At 35.1% G+C, this 20,244-nt stretch overlaps 1 protein-coding gene and 1 non-coding gene across 2 annotated transcripts; one reads left to right on the top strand and one right to left on the bottom strand.

Moving 5' to 3' along the window:
- Positions 1 to 8,476: 8,476 nt before the first annotated feature.
- On the bottom strand, positions 8,477 to 9,205 carry LOC141697074 (UBA domain-containing protein Mud1-like). The gene has a single exon (XM_074501282.1). It carries the CDS (start codon positions 9,203 to 9,205, stop codon positions 8,477 to 8,479), a length of 729 nt encoding a protein of 242 aa, XP_074357383.1.
- Positions 9,206 to 10,195: 990 nt separating this feature from the next.
- Positions 10,196 to 10,302, top strand: LOC141710256 (small nucleolar RNA R71). Its single transcript, XR_012570785.1, has one exon. It is a non-coding gene; the product is annotated as a small nucleolar RNA R71 (small nucleolar RNA).
- Positions 10,303 to 20,244: the final 9,942 nt, after the last annotated feature.

The raw sequence follows: 20,244 nt of genomic DNA, 5'->3' as shown, positions 1-20,244 counted from the left end.
CCATGCGTTTCTACCTGACTCGTATATATACACATACATGTATACATCACATAGGTTCACATAATCACGTAAAGCACGTAGCACATAAAGCACATAATCAATTTCTAGATTTATAATTATTTTTAGAATCAATTCTAGACTTATACCTGCATTACTAGTCTTATCAGATTTTATTATAATTTTTCGGGATTTATTCGGCTCAATTATACCCCTACTAGGACCTACGAACTATCAATTATCACCAAACTACTCTCATTCGGAAGAAATTATAACTTACAACTATTTTTATTGGATTCTTCTCATTTTTCTGAGTCTAGGGGTCTTCATTTCACTCAAATCGGACTAACGGTTGAATTATTATGAATTAAACAAGATTTAATTAATTAATAAATAAATAATTATAATTAATTATAATTAAACAATCCTTAATCATATTTTTAAATAATTAATTAATAATTATTGTATTTTAAAATAATTAATCCCTAATTATTAGGAATTATTATTATTTATTATAAATTATTATTACTTATTCGATCAGATCGATTATTTACAAATAATCAATCGATTTAATTAACCGATACCCTATTTATCAAATAACTACGAATTACTCGAATTATAGACCAACTTAACGATTAATCACTCGTATAACTACGAGCTACTCGCGATTCTCGCCTAATTACCGAACTATTCTATTATTATTGAAACTCATACGATTCGCTAAACAGATAATTACCGATAACTATTATACGATACGAATAATTATCACAATATTATTCGAATAACTAACACTCGAATAATAATTCTAATTATCGAATCATTATTCGCACTATTAACTAATTATTAGATTATTAATTACCTCACTTAATTATTTCTAATCCTTATTTACTAATTAATTACCTAATTATTAATTAATTATCCAATTATTAATTAATTAGATAATTAATAAATAATTACATAAATAGTTAAATAATTAATTAAATAAATAAATTCGAATTTATAATTTAATAAAATAATTCAGAAATTATAAATACTATTTTTCAGAATATAAAACTAATTTTTAATTAATTTTTAGAATTATTAAAACTGATTTTTAATTACTAAAATATAAATAAATAATTAATTTATTCAGAAACACAAAAACATAACAGGATTTAGGGTTGCAAGGATCAATCCCGGGTCGTAACCGGGTTGCAACCAGGTCGTCCCCAACCCAAACGGGTCGGGAAGAACAACGACTGTAATTCCAGAATCCGACGCCGGCGGACTGATTCCGGCGAGACGAAAAACATGGCCAAAACGTTCGATTCCAGGCGCGTTCTTCCCCGTTCTTGTTCCACAACAATCACACGTCGTTCCCTTCTAATCCTCCTTCCTCGTTCATCGACACAGCAGCCGGAAAACGAAGAAACGCGGCGGCGGCGGCTAAACTCCGGCGAGCTCGAAACGGACATCAACAAACACAAACCTGGTACCAATCGACTGGTAAAACGACGATCTACACGACTATGCTAATAGAATCATCAAACAATCAACAGAAATCAAAACCCGAATTCAAGAATTAAACCCGAAAATATAAATTTCTATTCAATCAATCAAACACGAAAAACAATTACATAATTGAAAACTAGATATCATAAGCTTCAAAACGAATACTCACACGCTCGATTTGGACTCCGGAATCACGATCAAAATCGCCTTTGATCCTCCTGCTCTGTTCTTCACAAACCCTAACCCTAATTCCCTTTTTCTTTTTCTTTTTCTTTTTCTGATTTTTCTGTATAATTAACTGATTTAATTAATAATAATTCAGGTATTTATATTTATTAAAATAATACCCCTAAGTAAAATTAAGGGTCTAATTACACTCCTAATAAAAATATTTGGCCCCAATTTTTATAATTTTTGGGTATTAATATTGAATTTTTAAATATCCAATAAATACTAAATAAATACTAAAAATTCCCAAAAATTGTGAAAATTACAAAAATACAAAGAAAAATGATATATGATAATTTCATGATCACATAAAAATAAAAATATAATTTTTGTGGGGTTTTTGATACCCGAAGGGATCCGGAAAAATCGTTTTTCACGAAAAAGGTTAATTGGTAAAACGTCTAGGGGTTCAGAATAGCGATATGGTATAGGGCATTTTTGGCAAAATAGGGCCAATGATTTTGTTTGAAATACGGGCTTTTAAAACATAGTTTTGAGATGTATAGGTTTTGATATAATATATATAACTGACGATAAAACGTTCAATAAATATCCAAAACACGTTTGGGTCAAAACAGCCAACACATAACACATAGCAGTTAGGGTTTAACAACTTACACATTTAATCACATCATAATACACATAATTTATCATTATTATAATATAATACCAGCGTAATTCCTCGGTCTTTACAGTAAATCTCATTCATATAACATTCTGAAACTGTCTGAAAGTACAATTCCTCTCACTTTAAGCATCATTAACACATAATAATCCAAGTATGCACACAATGTCTTGGTAGACAAAAATATCATGAAATAGACATCAAAGCCGCATTCAGTAAGTAAGCACGCTATGGATAGAAATTTCATGTGATTCTCAACTCACACAAATATATAGGTGTAAGTGTTTCACTCAAATTCAATCAATTTACATGTGCTACCATATGTTTGGTTGTCCACCAAATCTCCCTACTTCGTATATATGCATACATGAATCAAAAGGTCTTTGTCAAAGGTTGTAACGAGGCTTAGGTAAAGGGTAGGGAATCAAAGAAATAGGTTACAAGTGGCAAATCTTGATAAACTAATAGAGCATAATGTTCACTTTTAATTTAAGCACCCAACATGAAAAGTAGATCATGTAAAAGTTAAGTACATATAACCATGTACTTCCCCTGTTTCACATTGTAATAATCAATGAACACAAATCCTACTTGATCTTCTTTTTTTATTTTTTTTCAAGTTTCTCAAAGTCAAGTCATTCTCCAGTAATCAAGGGCAGTGAAAGTCACCAAGATTGCGCTTAATACCAGCACATGTACATGGATCGTCCTTTTCATATGACATTGCATTTTCTACCCATTGATCTCAAAGGAAGACTTGATACTTTAATTTTTTTTGTAAGATCAAGTTGCTCCAACATATTAATCCCATCAAATTGTAACTCTTTAACAAAAGAAATCCCCATACTAAGTATTCACCAACCATGAAGTTGAATCAATATGCTCTACCAGTAAACAAAGACAAGAAAGAACAAGTAGGCTCAAGAATTTTAGATTGGTAATATACGAAACAAACAGATATAAGCTCAAGGGGGTTCACTAAGGATTATTTATCATGGGTACTATTTAGTATAATAAGGTTAATCCTAGTGCCTTTATCATATTTATGCATACACATATCATGTAGTATCAAAACGGTTTAAAGCAAGTTCTAGAGCAACATGCCTAATGATGAATATCACACAACAAAAAATGGATTGATATATAGTGTACCAATCATAAATTAGGCTCAAATCCTCACAAGGTGAAAGCATGCTCGACTCACTAAAATTCACTAAGAAGCATCTCAAGTTTTAAAATTTTCGCAAGCACATACAAGAAATTATCATGCATCAAATGATTTTTATGAATATAAAACTGGGAATTAATCATGTTAAATAAATATACACAATGTGTACTTAACCATGCTATCATACTCTTGAGACAAGACAATTATATATAATTTTTTTAAATTTTTTTTAATTTTTTTTAAGATTTTTAAAAATTTAAGAACACATCCCCACACTTAAATGGTTCATTGTCCTCAATGAATAAAATATATAATATACTATAATATTTAATTAATAAAATCCTAAAAAAATACAAAAAGAATATATAAAAAAATATACAATGAAAAGTTTAGAAATACTCTCCTAGTACATAAGCAAGAAGTCTCGGTCCAAAAAGAACGGAGAGAGTATGGGCTTCCCATGCTTTAGCTTCAGGCCCACCATAAGAATATATAAAACTGAGTCCTCTAATAAACACAAATCAGAGGCAGCCCAAGTAGTTGGAGGTGTCACATAGGAATTCTACTCTTCTCAAGTGGTCAGGTCAGGGGTTGACTAGGCACTGATGCTGACATGGGATATAGATTGTAGCTGATTTGGCAATTATAATGCTGCTGACGAGGCAATAATGTGGCAGATGACTAGATGCTGACTTGGCAGTAACGTGGCATCAGGTTGCAAGTGTGGTACATCTGAGTGGTTGGCAAAAGCAACAACATGATTATGTTGGGCTGAGTTAATGGGCCTGTTAGAAGGGCCTTGCACTTTGCTATGTTGGGCTGAATAACTGTTAATGGGCTAATTAAGTACATGGGCTGGACTGTTGACTTTGATAGCAGGTGGAACGATGGGGCCGTAGAAATTGGATGTACTAGCGCGTGAGAAAATGGAAAGAGAACCAGGCTTCTCGCGCGTGAAGTGGGAGAAAGCCGCGCCTTGTAATTTTTATAACAGCAGCCAAGAGATCATCTGACGTGGCAATGTTGACTATACGCCTGACTAGGCACTGATGCTGATATGGAATATAGATTGTAGCTGATTTGGAAATTATAAGGCTGCTGATGAGGCAATGACGTGGCAGATGACTAGATGCTGACTTGGTAGTGATGTGGCATCATGTTGCAAGTGTGGTATGCCTGAGTGGTTGGCAGAAGCAACAACATGATTATGTTGGGCTGAGTTAATGGGCCTGTTAGAAGGGCCTTGCACTTTGCTATGTTGGGCTGAATAACTGTTAATGGGCTAATTAAGTACATGGGCTGGACTGTTGACTTTGATAGCAGGTGGAACGATAGGGCCGTAGAAATTGGAAGTACTAGCGCGTGAGAAAACGGAAAGAGAAGCAGGCTTCTCACGCGTGAAGTGGGAGAAAGCCGCGCCTTGTAATGCACTCCAAACTGAAGCAACAAACAGAGGCTTGGTGCACCGCTGGGTAAATTCTTGCACCGCGGGAATTGATCAGCGAACTTGAGAAATAGAACCTCTTGAACCAATGGGAAGTAAATTGGCACCGCGGGAAGCTATCCAAGCTATCTGCATCGCAGCAAAATAAAATTGCACCCCTGTTTCTTTTTTCAATGGGAAGGAAATTCGCACCGCGGGTAGGTATCCAAACTATCTGAATCGCAGCAAAATAAAATTACACCCATGTTTCTTTTTCTCTTCTTTTCATCTATCATTTTTTTTAAAATACACTTTTTCATGCAAATTATTCCTGATACACTTCACACAAAATTAGTAAGGCACCTTGTGGGAGTTAAAATAAATACAAAAAATAAACTAATCTCCTAAAAATAGAAAAATATTTAATTATGATAATATTACAATAATAATAATAATAATCATAATAATAATAATAGTAATAATAATAATACTAATAATAATAATACAATAAATTACATTACCAACACATTGGGTTGCCTCCCAAGAAGCATTTTTTAAAGTCTTTAGCTCGACCTCCTTATCAATCATTTTGGAGAAGGGGTAGAAAGTGGAATATCCACTTTCTCTTCGATCGGCTCACCAGCTCTGTAATACTTAACACTATGTCCATTACCTTAAATGATCCTCCATGTGTATCCAACAATTCAACAGAGCCATACGGATAAACTTTATTAACCTTAAATGGACCAGACCACCTAGAACAAAACTTTCCTGGAAAAAGTTTCAACCTTGAATTAAAAAGAAGAACTAAATCTCCTTATGTGAATTCTCTTCGTAATAGCTCTTTGTCATGCCATCTTTTTTTTCCTCCTTGTACAGCTTGGAACTGTTATAAGCTTCAAAACGAAGCTCATCTAGCTCCTTAAGTTGGAGAAGTCTTTTCTCGCCTGCTGCCGACAAATCAAAATTGAGACTTTTGATAGCCCAAAATGCTCGGTCTTCCAATTCAACTAGTAGATGACATGCTTTTCCATAGACTAATCTATACGGAGTTGTGCCAATAGGTGTTTTAAATGCAGTTCTATACGGCCAAAGTGCATCATCAAGCTTCATAGACTAATCTTTCCTTGATTTTGTAACCGTCTTTTCCAAGATAGTCTTGATTTCGCGGTTAGAGACCTCCACTTGACCAATTATTTGGGGATGATAATAAATCCCCACCTTATGATGAACTCCATATTTCTTCAGCATAGATTCAAACAGATTCTCCAAGAAGTGCTTTCCTCCATCACTAATCAAAATTCTCGGCACTCCAAATCTGGGAAAAATTGTCTTCTTAAAGAACTTGTTTACAACACGAGCATCATTAGTGGGAGTTGCAATGGCTTCAACCCACTTCGAAACATAGTCAACAACGACCAAAATGTATTTGTTCTGAAAATATAGAGGGAATGGTCCCATAAAATCAACTCCCAAAACATCAAAAATCTCTACTTCAAGTATGCTATTAAGAGGCATCTCGTTTCTTCTTGAGATATTTCCAGTTCTTTGACAACGATCACACGATTGAACATACTGGTGGACATCTTTAAAGAGAGTTGGCCAATAAAAACCGCATTGAAGAATCATAGAAGCAGTTTTAGTAGTACTTGCATGACCACCACATGGTAAATCATGACAATGTGAGATTATTGAGGCAATCTCATTTTCTGGAACACATCTTCTAGTTACTCCATCAGCACAAGATTTATAAAGAAAAGGATCATCCCAAAAGTGCTTCCTCACATCATAGAAAAACTTCTTCCTTTGCTGTGATGAATAACCATGAGGAATAGTACCACTAGCTAGATAGTTAGCGATATCAGCAAACCAAGGAACCTCAATACTTGCAAGAGAAAATAGGGTGATCATCTGGAAATGAGTCATTAATTGAAATATTTTTACTATCATCACCATCAAGAAGAAGGCGTGAAAGATGATCCGCAGCCACATTCTCAGCTCATTTCTTGTCCTTAATCTCCAAATCAAATTCTTGAAGAAGTAGAATCCAACGTATCAAATGAGGTTTAGCATCTTTCTTGCTCAACAAATATTTCAATATTGCATGGTCTGTGTGAACAATAACTTTAGAACCAACAAGATAGGATCGAAACTTTTCCATAGCATACACCACTACTAACAATTCCTTCTAAGTTGTTGTATAGTTGATCTGAGCTCCATCCAAGGTCTTGCTTGTATAATATATGGCATGAAGCTTTCCATCCTTTCTTTAACCTAAGACAACACCAATAGCTTGATCACTAGCATCACACATGATCTCAAATGGCAAATTCCAATCTGGTGGTTGCATGATTGAAGCAGAGATAAGAGCTTTCTTTGACCTGTAAAAAGCCTCAATGCAAGCATCATTAAAAACAAAATGGACATTTTAGCCTAAGAGTTCAGTTAGAGGTCGAGTGATTTTTGAAAAATCTTTTATAAAACGGCGGTAAAATACTGCATGCCCAAGAAAACTTCTTACTCTCTTAACCGAAGTTAGGGGTGGTAAGCGCTTAACAACCTCTACCTTAGCTCTATCGACTTCAATGCCTCTTTTCGAGATAACATGACCTAAAACAACTCCCTCTTGTACCAGAAAGTGACACTTTTCCCAATTAAAAATTATGTTAACTTCTTTATATCTATGTAACACTTTTTCCAAGTTATGTAAGCATGCATCAAATGATATTCCATAAACAGAGAAGTCATTCATAAACACTTACATTATATCTTCAATAAAATCAGAGAAAATTGCCATCATACATAGTTGAAAGGTTGATGGGGCACAACATAATCCAAATGGCATTCTACGATATGCAAACGTGCCATATGGACATGTAAAAGTCATTTTTTCTTGGTCGTTTGGATGGATGGGAATTCGTAAGAAACCTGAATATCCATTCAAATAACAGGAAAAATAATGTTTTGCCAACTTTCAAGCATTTGATCAATAAAAGGGAGAGGAAAATGGTCTTTTTTGGTGGCTTTATTTAATTTTCGATAATCAATGCACATTCACCACCCTATCACGGTTCTAGTAGAAATTAACTCACCCTTATCATTCTTGACAACGGTCATTCCTCCTTTCTTTGGAACTACATGCATATGGCTAACCCACTTACTATCAGAGATAGGGTAGATTATACCTACAACAAGAAGTTTTAAAACCTCCTTTTTGACTACCTCCATTATATTAGGATTAAGTCTTCCTTGAGGTTCAATAGAGGAGGCTTGCTCATCTTCAAGAATTATCTTATGCGTGCAAAATGATGGATTAATGCCCTTAATATCATCAATAGTGTAAGCAATGACATTTTTCTATTTTTTTAAAATAGTGAGCAACAACTCAATTTAAATGTCATCAAGCACAGCATTGACAATAACAGGATATGAATTATTAGGGCCCATGAACACATATTTCAAAGATGTAGGAAGTGGTTTTAGTTCTACCCGAGGAGGCGTTGAACTCTCCTTAACTTCTTCATGAGACAGCACAATAGAATGATCAAGCATAGCTAGAGGCGCTATATCCAAAAGTTTCTCGTAGCCCATTACTCTCCTTATTTTCTTCATCCATGTCACCCTCCAGAACAGCTTCAAGTGGATCTTCACATAATAAATTGTTGGCTTTCATATAAATCACTTCTTCTAGAGCATCCACCCTGTTGCATGTCTCATCCATAGAAGGGTGTCCCATTGTGTTTTGCAGCTTGATTTCCATCTTCTCTTCTCTCACTTGAAAAGAAATTATTCCATTCTTCATATCAATTATAGCTTCAGTAGTAGCTAAGAAAGGTCTCCCAAGAATGATAGGAATATTTGCATCTTCTTCCATCTCCATAATAACAAAATCACATGGTATATAGAATTTACCAACCTTGAGAGGAACATCTTCAAGTACCCCAAGAGGATATTTTACAGTTCTGTCTACCAATTGTAGAGAGATGCATATGGGTTTCAGTTCACCCATCTGAAGCTTGTCACAGATTGATAATGGCATTAAACTGACACTTGCTCCAAGATCACCCAAACCACTTTTGATTTCAACATCCCCTAGTTTGACAGGAATAGAGTAGCTACCTGGATCTGCTAACTTTTTAGGAAGATAATTCTGTAAGATGGCACTACACTCTACCGTTAATGAGATAGTGGACCTTTCTTCAATCTTCCTCTTCCTTGAAAATATATCTTTAAGAAATTTTGCGTATGAAGGCATCTCTGATAAAGCATCCATAAATGGAATATTAATGTATAGCTTCTTCAAAATTTCAAGAAATTTACCATACTTCTTCTCAAGTTTAGCTTGTGCCAACCTTTTTGGAAAAGGAACAGGAGGCACATACAGTTTAATAAGACAACAACAGGTTCCTTCTTCTCTTATTCCACTGCCTCTTCTTCGATCACTTTTTCAGTTGTAATGTGATCTTCATGATTTTTAGCTTTCACAATACTTTTGCTCAACTTTAATTCTGGTTCTGGCAATTCTTTTCCGCTCCTCAGAGTTACAACATTGATATGACCTTTTTGTGGTTGTTCAGTTTGTCCAGAAAGTTGGCTTGAAGACTTGTTGAGTTGGCTCAACTGCTGTGCAATTTGAGTAATCAAATTTTCCATCAACTTGTTGTGAGCCTTTATCTCATTGATACTTGCATCGAAATTATCATTCTTCTTTGACTGTGTTGAGATAAATCCTTCCAAAAGATTTTCCAAGTTAGATTTTTGTGGTTGAGTTGGTGGAAGTTGAGCTTGATCCTGAGTATTTCTGTAGGAGAAATTAGGATGATCTCTCCAACCTGGATTGTACGTGTTAGGGTAAGGATTATACTGTTGCCTTTGATTTTGGTTGTAAAGGACATTTGGTTGTTCCATTGCTAATCCAGAGGGATTGAACTGACAAATATTTTTAGTGTGTCCAACTACACCACAAATCTCGCATGAGGCAACTGGAGATGAAGTTCTAGAATCCAATTGCTCAATCTTCTTAACCATTTCCTACATAGTAGTATTCAACATGGTTAGAGCATCAACATCATACTTACCTCCCTTCTAAGGATGATTTCTATCACTGTACGGATAGTTATCATTAGACGCCGTATCATCTAACAAAGTTTTCGCATCCTCGGTGTTCTTCTTCATAATAGATCCACCAGAAGCAGCATCAACAAAAATTTGGAATTCTTGTGTTAACCCATTGAAGAATATCTGGATCAACAACCAGTCAGGAATGTCATGGTGAGGACATTGTCTATGAAGCCTTTTGTAAATTTTCCACGTATCATAAAGAGACCCCTCATCATCTTGATGAAAGTTAGATATGTCTTTCCTGAGCTTTGCAGTCTTCTTCTGACTGAAAAGTTTGAGTAAAAAGGCCTTTGCTAAACCATCCCAAGTAGTGAACTCGTTTGGCATTTCATCTTTCAACCAATCTTTTGCTGCATCTCGAAGAGAGAATGGAAATAATCGCAGCTTTATCGCCTTATCACTAACATTAGTCAACTTTATTGTATCACACTTCTCCAGAAAACTCTCAAGATGATCAACAGGATTTTCATTGGACAATCCTGCGAAAGAATCATTGAAGATGAATTGGATGAATTGAGGCTTGATTTCAAAGTGAGTAGGAGTGACTGTTGGTCTGAGAATACTGGAGAGTACGTCCTTAGTATCCGACATACCCTGCTCATTGAGAGCTTTAGCTGGTTCACCCATAACTTCCTTGTCTTTTTATTTTCTTCGTGCACCTGCTTGTCTTCTTGCTGTAGCTTCAATTTCAGGATTAAAAGCAATCAAGTTTTCAGTACCTGAACTTCGAGTTTGCATCCAACAAGAAAACTAGAAACCCAATATCAAATAACAAGGGAATAATAGTCGAAACACAGAACTAAAAGACTTAGCTAAACTGACTCAAAAATTTACTAATCTAATACCGCTTTGTTCCCCGGCAGCGGTGCCAAAAATTTGATAAGGCTGTCGCGTGCCTATCAAATAATAATATCTAACAAATCCTTCTAACTATGTAGTAGGGTAAGTCAGAGTCGATCCCATAGAGACAAATGTACCAATCACTAGTAATTTTTGACTCGATTTAACTAAGCAAGTAACACAATTACTAAAGCAAATACGTTGTATTAATCAAATAACTGAAAACATCCAGAGTTAATTATCCCCACTAGCATAAATCAATGCAATTATGATTTCACGCCCCAAATCAATCATATACTACTCAAGAGGAAAGACGCACCCAATAAAATACCAATAACCTCTCTCGAGTATTAATGGCTTCTCTAAAATAGAGTCAAACCTATTTTCATGGTATCATGCAATTTAGAGACAATAAACACAACATCCTAACTTCCTAACAATCTGTTATACCTATTTTCATGGAGAAGATCATGTCCTTATTGGATAAATCATAACTACCTTAATACAACTTTCGCTGATAAATAGATATTGGGTTCAAACAATACACATAATCATGTCTGACATGTAATTGTTAATTAAGCACAACTCAATAGGCAATAACATGTAATATAACTAAAATTGGGGGGGATTTGGAAAATCATGCATCAATCATAGCTAGGGTTAAACTTAACCCTAGATTTAAAAATTTACTCACACATAACTAGATTAACAAAATACATAATATAATAAGAACACATAATTGATATTAATGAGAATAGAGAAGAAAACCTTCAAAATTTTTACAGGAAGAAAAATTAATGATCCCTTTGTATACGTGTGTATCTGTATATCTAATAGAAGTCTTTTAATGCTTCTAGAAAAAATACAAGTACGTTTCCTAAACTGATTAGGATTCTAAAGGAAAATTTGCAGCTGACTTTTGTCCAATAATTTTGAGCCGCTCCAGTTGTAGTTTGATACTTAGACATCTTTATAATGAAAGAAAATTTCTCTAGCTTCGCATGAGCTGTTAAATCGTCCAATTCTAACTTCTGGAACTCAAGATATGACCCAACCAGTGAATGACGCGCATGTATTTCAACAAATCCGAATTTCCTTCTAATAAATCTCCAAATTAAACTCTAATTCTCCAATCCATCCAAATTTAGGATTTCCTTGCTTCGTACAATAAAACATTAAAATCTAATTAATAAAAATCCAAATCAATGCAAAATATAATAAATATGAGGAATAAAATCATATAATATATATATATATACATATATATATCCTATCAAAAAGCGTGAATATTATTTTGAATAACAATATATGAGAGAATCGATAAAAAGTAATTAATAATTATCATGCGAAGATCGTTAGTCCATAAACAGAATTTAATAAGTAATTGACGAGCGATTATATGTAGTAATTATCGATATGGAAACTTAATATCAAAAAGGGTAATATCCCCAATATTCTTTACGCTAATTAAAATAGCATTATAATAAACTCCAAAGCCTAATTTAGAAAATTTATCATATGATAATTTGGGATATTGTCTCCACCAAAAAGGGAAAGAATATATATCGGAAGTGAGTGCACCATTAAAATCATTAGAATACATATATTACTAAATAATTCCTCGAGATAAAAATGTAAATTAATTATCATTTACGAGAAAAGATATTTTGTAATATTTATACAAAAATTATTTGATGTGATTTACTATTTATAAAATATCCAAAGCGAGATTGTATAACCCGGGAAGGTGAATATTGCTGCTTGTGCGCTAATTGTTGAAGACAAGGCAAGTTTTCTCTACTCTAATCCTTATATGTTTTATTCATTAATATTGAATATTGTGGATTTAAAACTTTGAAGACCACATTCAAAATTATTCCCTTTCATTGATAATTTCCAAATATTAATTCCATTGATGAATTCCTCACCCAGAATCCCAACTATTTCTATCATTCAAAACAGTTAACTTTTCCTTCTCAAATGAATTTAAAATTTTTATAATCGTCTAAATCAGCATTGAATCCGCGTCGATTGTCAGTCATATTGATTACTTAATTTTCTTTAAATCTGAATTGTCTTTTTATCAATTCATTGAACCCTTCCCAATATTATCGACTTGTAAATCAATTATTATTTGTTCACTCCATTCGCGTAGTAATTTTTTTTGGAACTATTCGTTTGATGAAGATGTTCGAGAACTTTGTTCAACATGGTTATTCTCATCAATCGAGATAATCCTTTTACTGTACCGAAATTAATATATCATTCTAATCGATGTGACAACGTTATTACAAGTGTGAAAAACTGGTTTATTATTTGAACCAAATTGTTTGTTGAAATTCTGAATAAGTGTGAAGTGAAGATTAAATCGGGATGTTTATATCTATACTGGTCAACGTGGAATTTAATAACCACGGTAACTATAATGTGACAAGTCCGACATGTGGACATGTTATTCGGCTCGAGTGTAGCCGCGGGTTAAGACGTTAACCCCTCTTTTATGCTAGCAAGTGTGTATTGGGAGCTCTTCCGAGGAGCCGTGATCAGGTGAGCGTAAGATTCGCAGGAGGATGGTACACTGTGATAGTTGATCGCATCGTTGATGTACCGAGGATGAAAAATGACCAGTTAATCTTGATTTCGATGGCACTGTGCCAGTTAAGAGCTTCTCTGATGATATCATGATGTGTCGTTATTTCTTCTTGCTTTAAAATATTATGCTCTTGGCACCTATTATTTCCATCAGTTTAATTTGTTAAGTCATTTTTACTTGTTAAGCACTCGGTTGCTCACTCTTGTTATACTTGTATTCATTCAAAACAGTGAAGAATGAAGTGGACAGAACAACTGACCATCAAAGACAGAGGAAAGGAAAGGAACATATTCGCGACGACAGCCTCTAAGGGATTGCTATATAATATCTATATTATGTAATAATGTTAAACTATGAATAAGACTTATAGTAGGTTCATGTGGCTCATGTAATAATCAGATTGTGGAGGAGACTTGATCCTGAGATCTGTGGAATGGTGTTCACTGTAATAACCCCAATTTTTTGAGAAATTTTGAAACCCTTATGAATAGTGTTTTTGCTGAACGAGAAAACTTTTCATGCCACGCTATGTAGGGGTTCTGTTATTGATCTTATGGGATATTATTAGTACTCTATGTGGTATATAAGTGTATGTAAAGATCGTCAGAATCCAATTCCGAACACTTTGATTTTTCCCGGAAATCCACAAGATACGGAGAGAATTGAGTATAAGATAACAGGATAAAAAGGATTTAAATTAAAGGATTATAAGAGAGGATCATAGAAGGAATACAATATATTGAGAAAGGTTAAGGGATCCTAAGTAATAAGATCCCGGGTATGATCCCTCAAACGATAAACGAGAACGAAAGTTAAGCGAACCGTATAACAGATCAGCGGTCATTAGGCAAACAATTAAAAGCTAATCAAAGGGATTAGTGGGAATGATGTCATCCAACCAATAGAAAGAGGACAAGGAAGGGAGGATGACATCATGAGGATGACATAAGCATGACATGGGAAGGAAGGAGGTGTGGTAGCTTTGTAACCACACAAATTCAAGGGCAAAAAGGTAATTGACTAAATCAAATACAAAAACCAAGCAACCAAGCCAAGTAAAATCATTTTCATCAAAAATCAAAAAGCAACCAAGGCTTTGTTCTTGAAGCTCTCGGCTTTTCACTATTCAAAAGGCAAGAAGAATTTCAAAACTCAAGATTCAAGCCTCCTAAATTGGTAAGATAATTCCCTAATCATCTTCATGCTTAGTTAGGACTATATCATGAGTTTAAGCCATTAATTCCTTCTCAATCTTCTTCATTTAATCAAAGAAGAAGACAATGAATAGTGTTTTCAAGTTTTTAACTTGAAATTTTTCTTGTTTTTCTTGAAGATCCAAGCATTCTTAAGACTTCTCAAAGCTTCTTAAGGCTTCCTAGCTCCTCCCACCACTTCAAGGAAGGTATACCATCTCCAAACCCTAGATTCCTATATATTATAAGATGATTTTGATTAGTAGGATGATATTGTAGCTTGTTGTTATGATTTAGAGTTTGGGATTTGGAATGGTAGTGAAATGGAATGGTAATTGTTGTGGTTTTGATTTAAAAGAACTTAAGTATGATTAAAGTTAAGTTTAGGCATAAGTATGAATGATTAAATTGAATTGGTTGGGATTGTTATGATGTGATAAGGATGGGTGTTGGTTGTATGTTGGATTTGAGGTTGGTTTGTGGTTGGTTTTGAATGGTTTAAAATTTGGAAATCGCGTAAACATAGCCGTCGTAACGTCCGATTTTCTTTGGACTGTTTTTGTGCATGGAATTAGGACCCGAGAACCCCCTGCTAGAATAAGACCACTGCCAGTTTTAGATAGCTCATGTTACGAGCTTCGTTTTGATATGTAGTTCGTTCGATTCCGATGCACGGTTTAGGAGAAATGACCATTTCAAGTAACGGCATTTCGCGAACGAAACTTTTTCCCTCGCCTTACTTTGAAACATAGGTTAAAGACCAAAAAGGGTTAATTAATGTATGAAAAATTTATGGTAAGTGTGTTAGGCAGTTGGTAAGACACTCGCGATGGAATCGCTTTAAAACTCATAAAGGTTAAATTATTAAAAATGGTGGAGCCGAGGGTACCCGAGTGACTTAAGCAAATCAGTGAGCGCAAATCAAGCGTTAGAGTCTAAGTTAGTTAAAGTATAGATTTACAAGTGCTTTTGGTTTAATTCCAACTTACTTGTTGTTTATAGGTTACCAGACTCGTCCCGAGCCTTTTATCACCCCAAGTCGCTCAGGCAAGTATTCTATCCGTTATACTGTTGTTGTGATGTATACATTTGTATATGCATGATCTTGCGATAAATGCATATTGGTTATTTAGCAAAATTCTTGCGATATATTGTAGCATGTGATATGGTATATATGCATGCCTGTTTCATATTCTTGAAATATATATCTGTTGGTTCAGTTGATAATACCTATGCTAGAGAATAGCGGTAACTTGCATATACCCTTAGTATAGGGACCCAAAGGTGAAAATATTTTCTAAAACCGGGAGTCGAGGATCCCGAGTAGATTTTGTATATATGGATATGGATATATATATATATATATTTATATATATATATGGTCATAGTTTTCAAAACTATTAATCGAATAAGGTTTATTCGATAACTTTAACTTTATTTTATTATTTCGAATATTATTCGAAGGCGTATGACTCCTTTATATTAAATGAATATTATTTGAATATTCAATTGAGGATGTATGACTCACTTTATTTTATTTAATGAGTATTACTTGAATATTCATTCGAGGGCTTATGACTCAGTTTATATTATTTAATGAATATTTTTGAATATTCATTTGAGGATCTATGACTCCGATTATTGGCTGAGATTTATTCTTTATTTTATTAAAGAATAAGGTGTCAATAATCAAACTTATTTTCGATTATTCAAATAAAGATAATACTTTCATATAAGTATATCTTGGTTATTTAATACTCGTTTGAAGTATAAGTTTTAATACTTCTACTTCAATTATTTTTATAAAGATTATTCTTTATGGGAATATTATTTAAATAATAATATTCAGTCATTTTCTAAATATTCTGGGGACTGATTTACTTCATTAAATCAGCTTTACTCCAAACACTCTATAAAGTGTTTTCGAGTCTTCAAAATGATTTTTAAAGTTAGAGCGGATCCCAAAACTCATTTTTATATTTAAGATCTTCCTTTTTAAGGGGATTTAAATACTCGCTCAAAACCTGGGGAATCCGGCTCTGTGGTGTATTTTATATTCGCAACGAGGTTGCAGTTTTGGTAAATGAATTGATTACTTGCCCAATGTTCGGGAAGTAAGCCCATCTAATTGAGTCGGCATAAGCGACAGGCCGGGGTACGGTCTATTATTGTGTAAGTGACTGGGTGGCAGTCCATCAACGCGTAAGAGGCCGGGTGGCGGTCCAGCACAAGGTCCTTATGAGGCCAGGGTGATGACCGGTGGGGGATTCATCCATCTACTAGTAGAAAAGGTTACTTATTGGTATCTTTGCCTGATCAGCAAGATATCTGGTTTATGCCAAAATTCTTTTCCTTTCCAAATTTATTGGATATTGCAATTCTGTTCATACTTTACATGACAGAGGTTTCAGGAAATGTATGGGAGATATATATGAATATATATATATATATATCAGAACTTAATGAAGTATGTCATAACTTCATTTTCCTTTAATAAAATTTTAAAGATTTAATCTATTCAAATCTTGTCTTGTAGTCTCATCTATGTGATGAACTTTTGAAACTAATTATAACTTGAACAGTGGTAGTTCAAGTAGTATTTGGGAAAGATATAAGTATATTGGGGTATCTTGTAACTTCATCTTTTAAACTTATATCTAATTAATAATTGTCTTATGAATGACAAAGATTTTCAGAAAAACGTTGAGACAAGGTTAGATATATGAGATCACCTTGCAACGATATTTTTTATACAGTTATACACTGGGACTTTGTGTATATTATGCATGGAAGAGGACTTCCAATATTTTGAAAAGTATATATGTATACATACGGAATATTTTGCGACTTCATCGCATTAAGATATCAAACTTGGTTCATTTCTTTTGACCAAGACTTTCATGAGTATTATGAGTAGGCTCATATACTATTAATCATTATACATATTATTTTGGTGGGCTTGCTGCTCACCCTTGCTTTCTTCTTTCATCACACAACAACAGATAGAAAAGATGAACAGAACCAAGCTCCCGATTCGCAAGCGATTAGGAGACGTTCCGCAGTTTTCTAGAAGCATTGATACCGCCGTAGCTGAGGTAGGAACTACCAATAGGCTAGGCTTTCAACTTTTGATGTACCAGATTTATTTATATTTATGAATTGTAATAATGGCAAAGAAATGTAAATTTATTCAGAAAACCTTTTAAGGTGTATTGGCAGATAATTGTGGAATAAAATGACTTGTGGTTATTTTTGGATGTTCATCTCTGAGACTATAACGTGTGGTGTGTGTGTTTATTGTGGGGTCACAGTACAGAGTAGTTGAGTAATTATTAAGATTGGGTGTTATTAAGGGAAATGGAACTCGTGACGACCCGGATCCCCGACCCCGGATCTGGGGGTGTTACAGAAATGGTATCAGAGCTAAGCGTTATAAACCTCAGAGATGATGGGACGTTAAGATAATAAGTTCACTAAGATAATAAGAACTCTTGCCAAGTTCATAGTCGGGCTACCTAACGTAGCACTGACAGTTAAAACCCTTATGGGAACCCTTATAGGTATCGTGATAGTAACATAGTTTGTTCTCGTATAGGGCAGCGGGGCACCAAACCTTGAGGTTCAGGAGCATCAGCATGAGGATGTTTTATTACAAGTTGGAGATCAAATTGTGAATCCGATGGAGTACCCTAATGAGGGACCGGATGAGGTTCAGATAGAGAATGCTGCGGTTGAGGATGTTATTCCGGAAAGGATTGTGGCTGAGGAGGATCTCATGGAGGATCCTGATGAGAATGAAGAGAGGACCATTGAGGAACAGATGACCGTAGTCAGGGCGACTACCAGAGCAAGAATGGCCGTGAGGGTGGCACTAGAGGATGAAGAGTTACCAAGGGCACAAAGGTTAATGAGGGCAAAAGGAGTGGGGCCTTCCACGACCCCAATTATACAAGTATCAGACCCTCTTCCAGAGGCTCCTGTAGACATCCATGAGGTTCCACCAATTCCTGTTCCCTCCCCTATACAGAGCCCAGCACATACTGAGGAGCTGCCACCTTTATCCCCTGCACCATTGTCACCTGATACCGTGCTTGGTTATCCATTTGGATCTCCTGGGTCTGCACCTCCTGCCCCCCATGGACTGCTAGATGCTACCACTCAGGCTTCTCTTATCGCTGATTATCATATGACTTTGGGTGGCCTGTCAGAGGCCCGGAATGTTAGGAGTGATCTGTTGGATCGACTTACTGCACCAAGGATTGAGGGTGGGATACTTCCGGCAGGATTAGCGTATAGCATGGAAAGGATTGAGGCTACCACCCGTGTTACAGCTAGGGGCCATCTTGAGGGTCAGGTTGATCCAGCTCTACTTGCGACTATCTTAGACCTCATCACCTCTGTGATGGAGCAGGTTAGGGATGTCGTGCGTGCTCGCATCTCTTAATCCATGGTAGTGTGTAGAGCCAGAGCAATCAAACAAGGGTCTCATGTAGCACCGCTTTTGGAGGATTAGCCTAAGTTATGAATGATTAGTTTTAATGACGAGATGACTATCTATGGTAGTACTTTTGGGATAGGAGAGATAAGTTCATATGATGTAATCCTCTTTAATATGTTCAGTTGTTGTACCCTCGAACAAATGGTTATGTATATATTCGTTAATTTCAGTTCAGATCAGTTTGATTGTGATAAATCACATTGTTAATTGCTCTATTAACACTTAAGAGAATGTCATGAAGTTTATCGAACTTAAGAATTTATAATTTGCAATCGTACAGGGACTAAACGAGGGGAAGACTTAAGCAAAGTAAGTAAGACAAATATCCGGAGATTCTCAAAAAATTTTCCAAGTAATATGCCCCCACAAGGAAAAAGATTAAGCGCAAACCTGGAACGTGATAATCAGGGAGGTTGCAATTAAGATATAAAGAACCCGGAATATAATAAAGTGGAAAATGAAGGTTTTAAATTAAAAGATGACTCCAATTATGGGGAGTAGGAAGAAATATTTAGACTAAGAAAGCAAAAGTCGAGCGAGATAAAGAGACCCGAGACGGTACTCCTATACGGAAATTCATGAACCTATCTAAACAGAACTTATATTTTATTCCCAACCACCACCTTGAGGAAACAATGTGGTGTGAAATTCTTTCAGAACCTCTAAGTCGCTAAGCTCTTAGAGTTCCAAGGAACAAGCTGGCCCAGTCGAGGCAAGAGCCTGGCTAAAGGAAATATAGGAATCATTTGAGATTCTAAATGATTGACGAATCACAAAAGACTGTTTTTATCACTTACCCTCCCAAGAGAGAGACCACCAGCTGGTGAAAGGCCAAGGAAGGCACGGAGCAAGAGATTATAATAAACTGATTAAAGTTCAGCCAATTGTTTTCGGGAAAGTAATTCCCAAGGTTATGGAATAGTGTAAAAGCTTTAGAGCCAGAACAAAGGCAGACGAGTATAATGAATTATGAATCTAAGTTGTAAAAGTTATCAAGATTCGTTCTGAGGACACGAATCCAGAATGACGGGATGTTTGAAATCAATGCTTATGTTGTGTTAGTTCAT

Source organism: Apium graveolens, chromosome 2 (genome assembly GCF_009905375.1).
Source record: "Apium graveolens cultivar Ventura chromosome 2, ASM990537v1, whole genome shotgun sequence".
NCBI classification, from domain to species: Eukaryota; Viridiplantae; Streptophyta; class Magnoliopsida; order Apiales; family Apiaceae; genus Apium; species Apium graveolens.
This window is presented reverse-complemented; position numbering and strand designations above follow the sequence as displayed.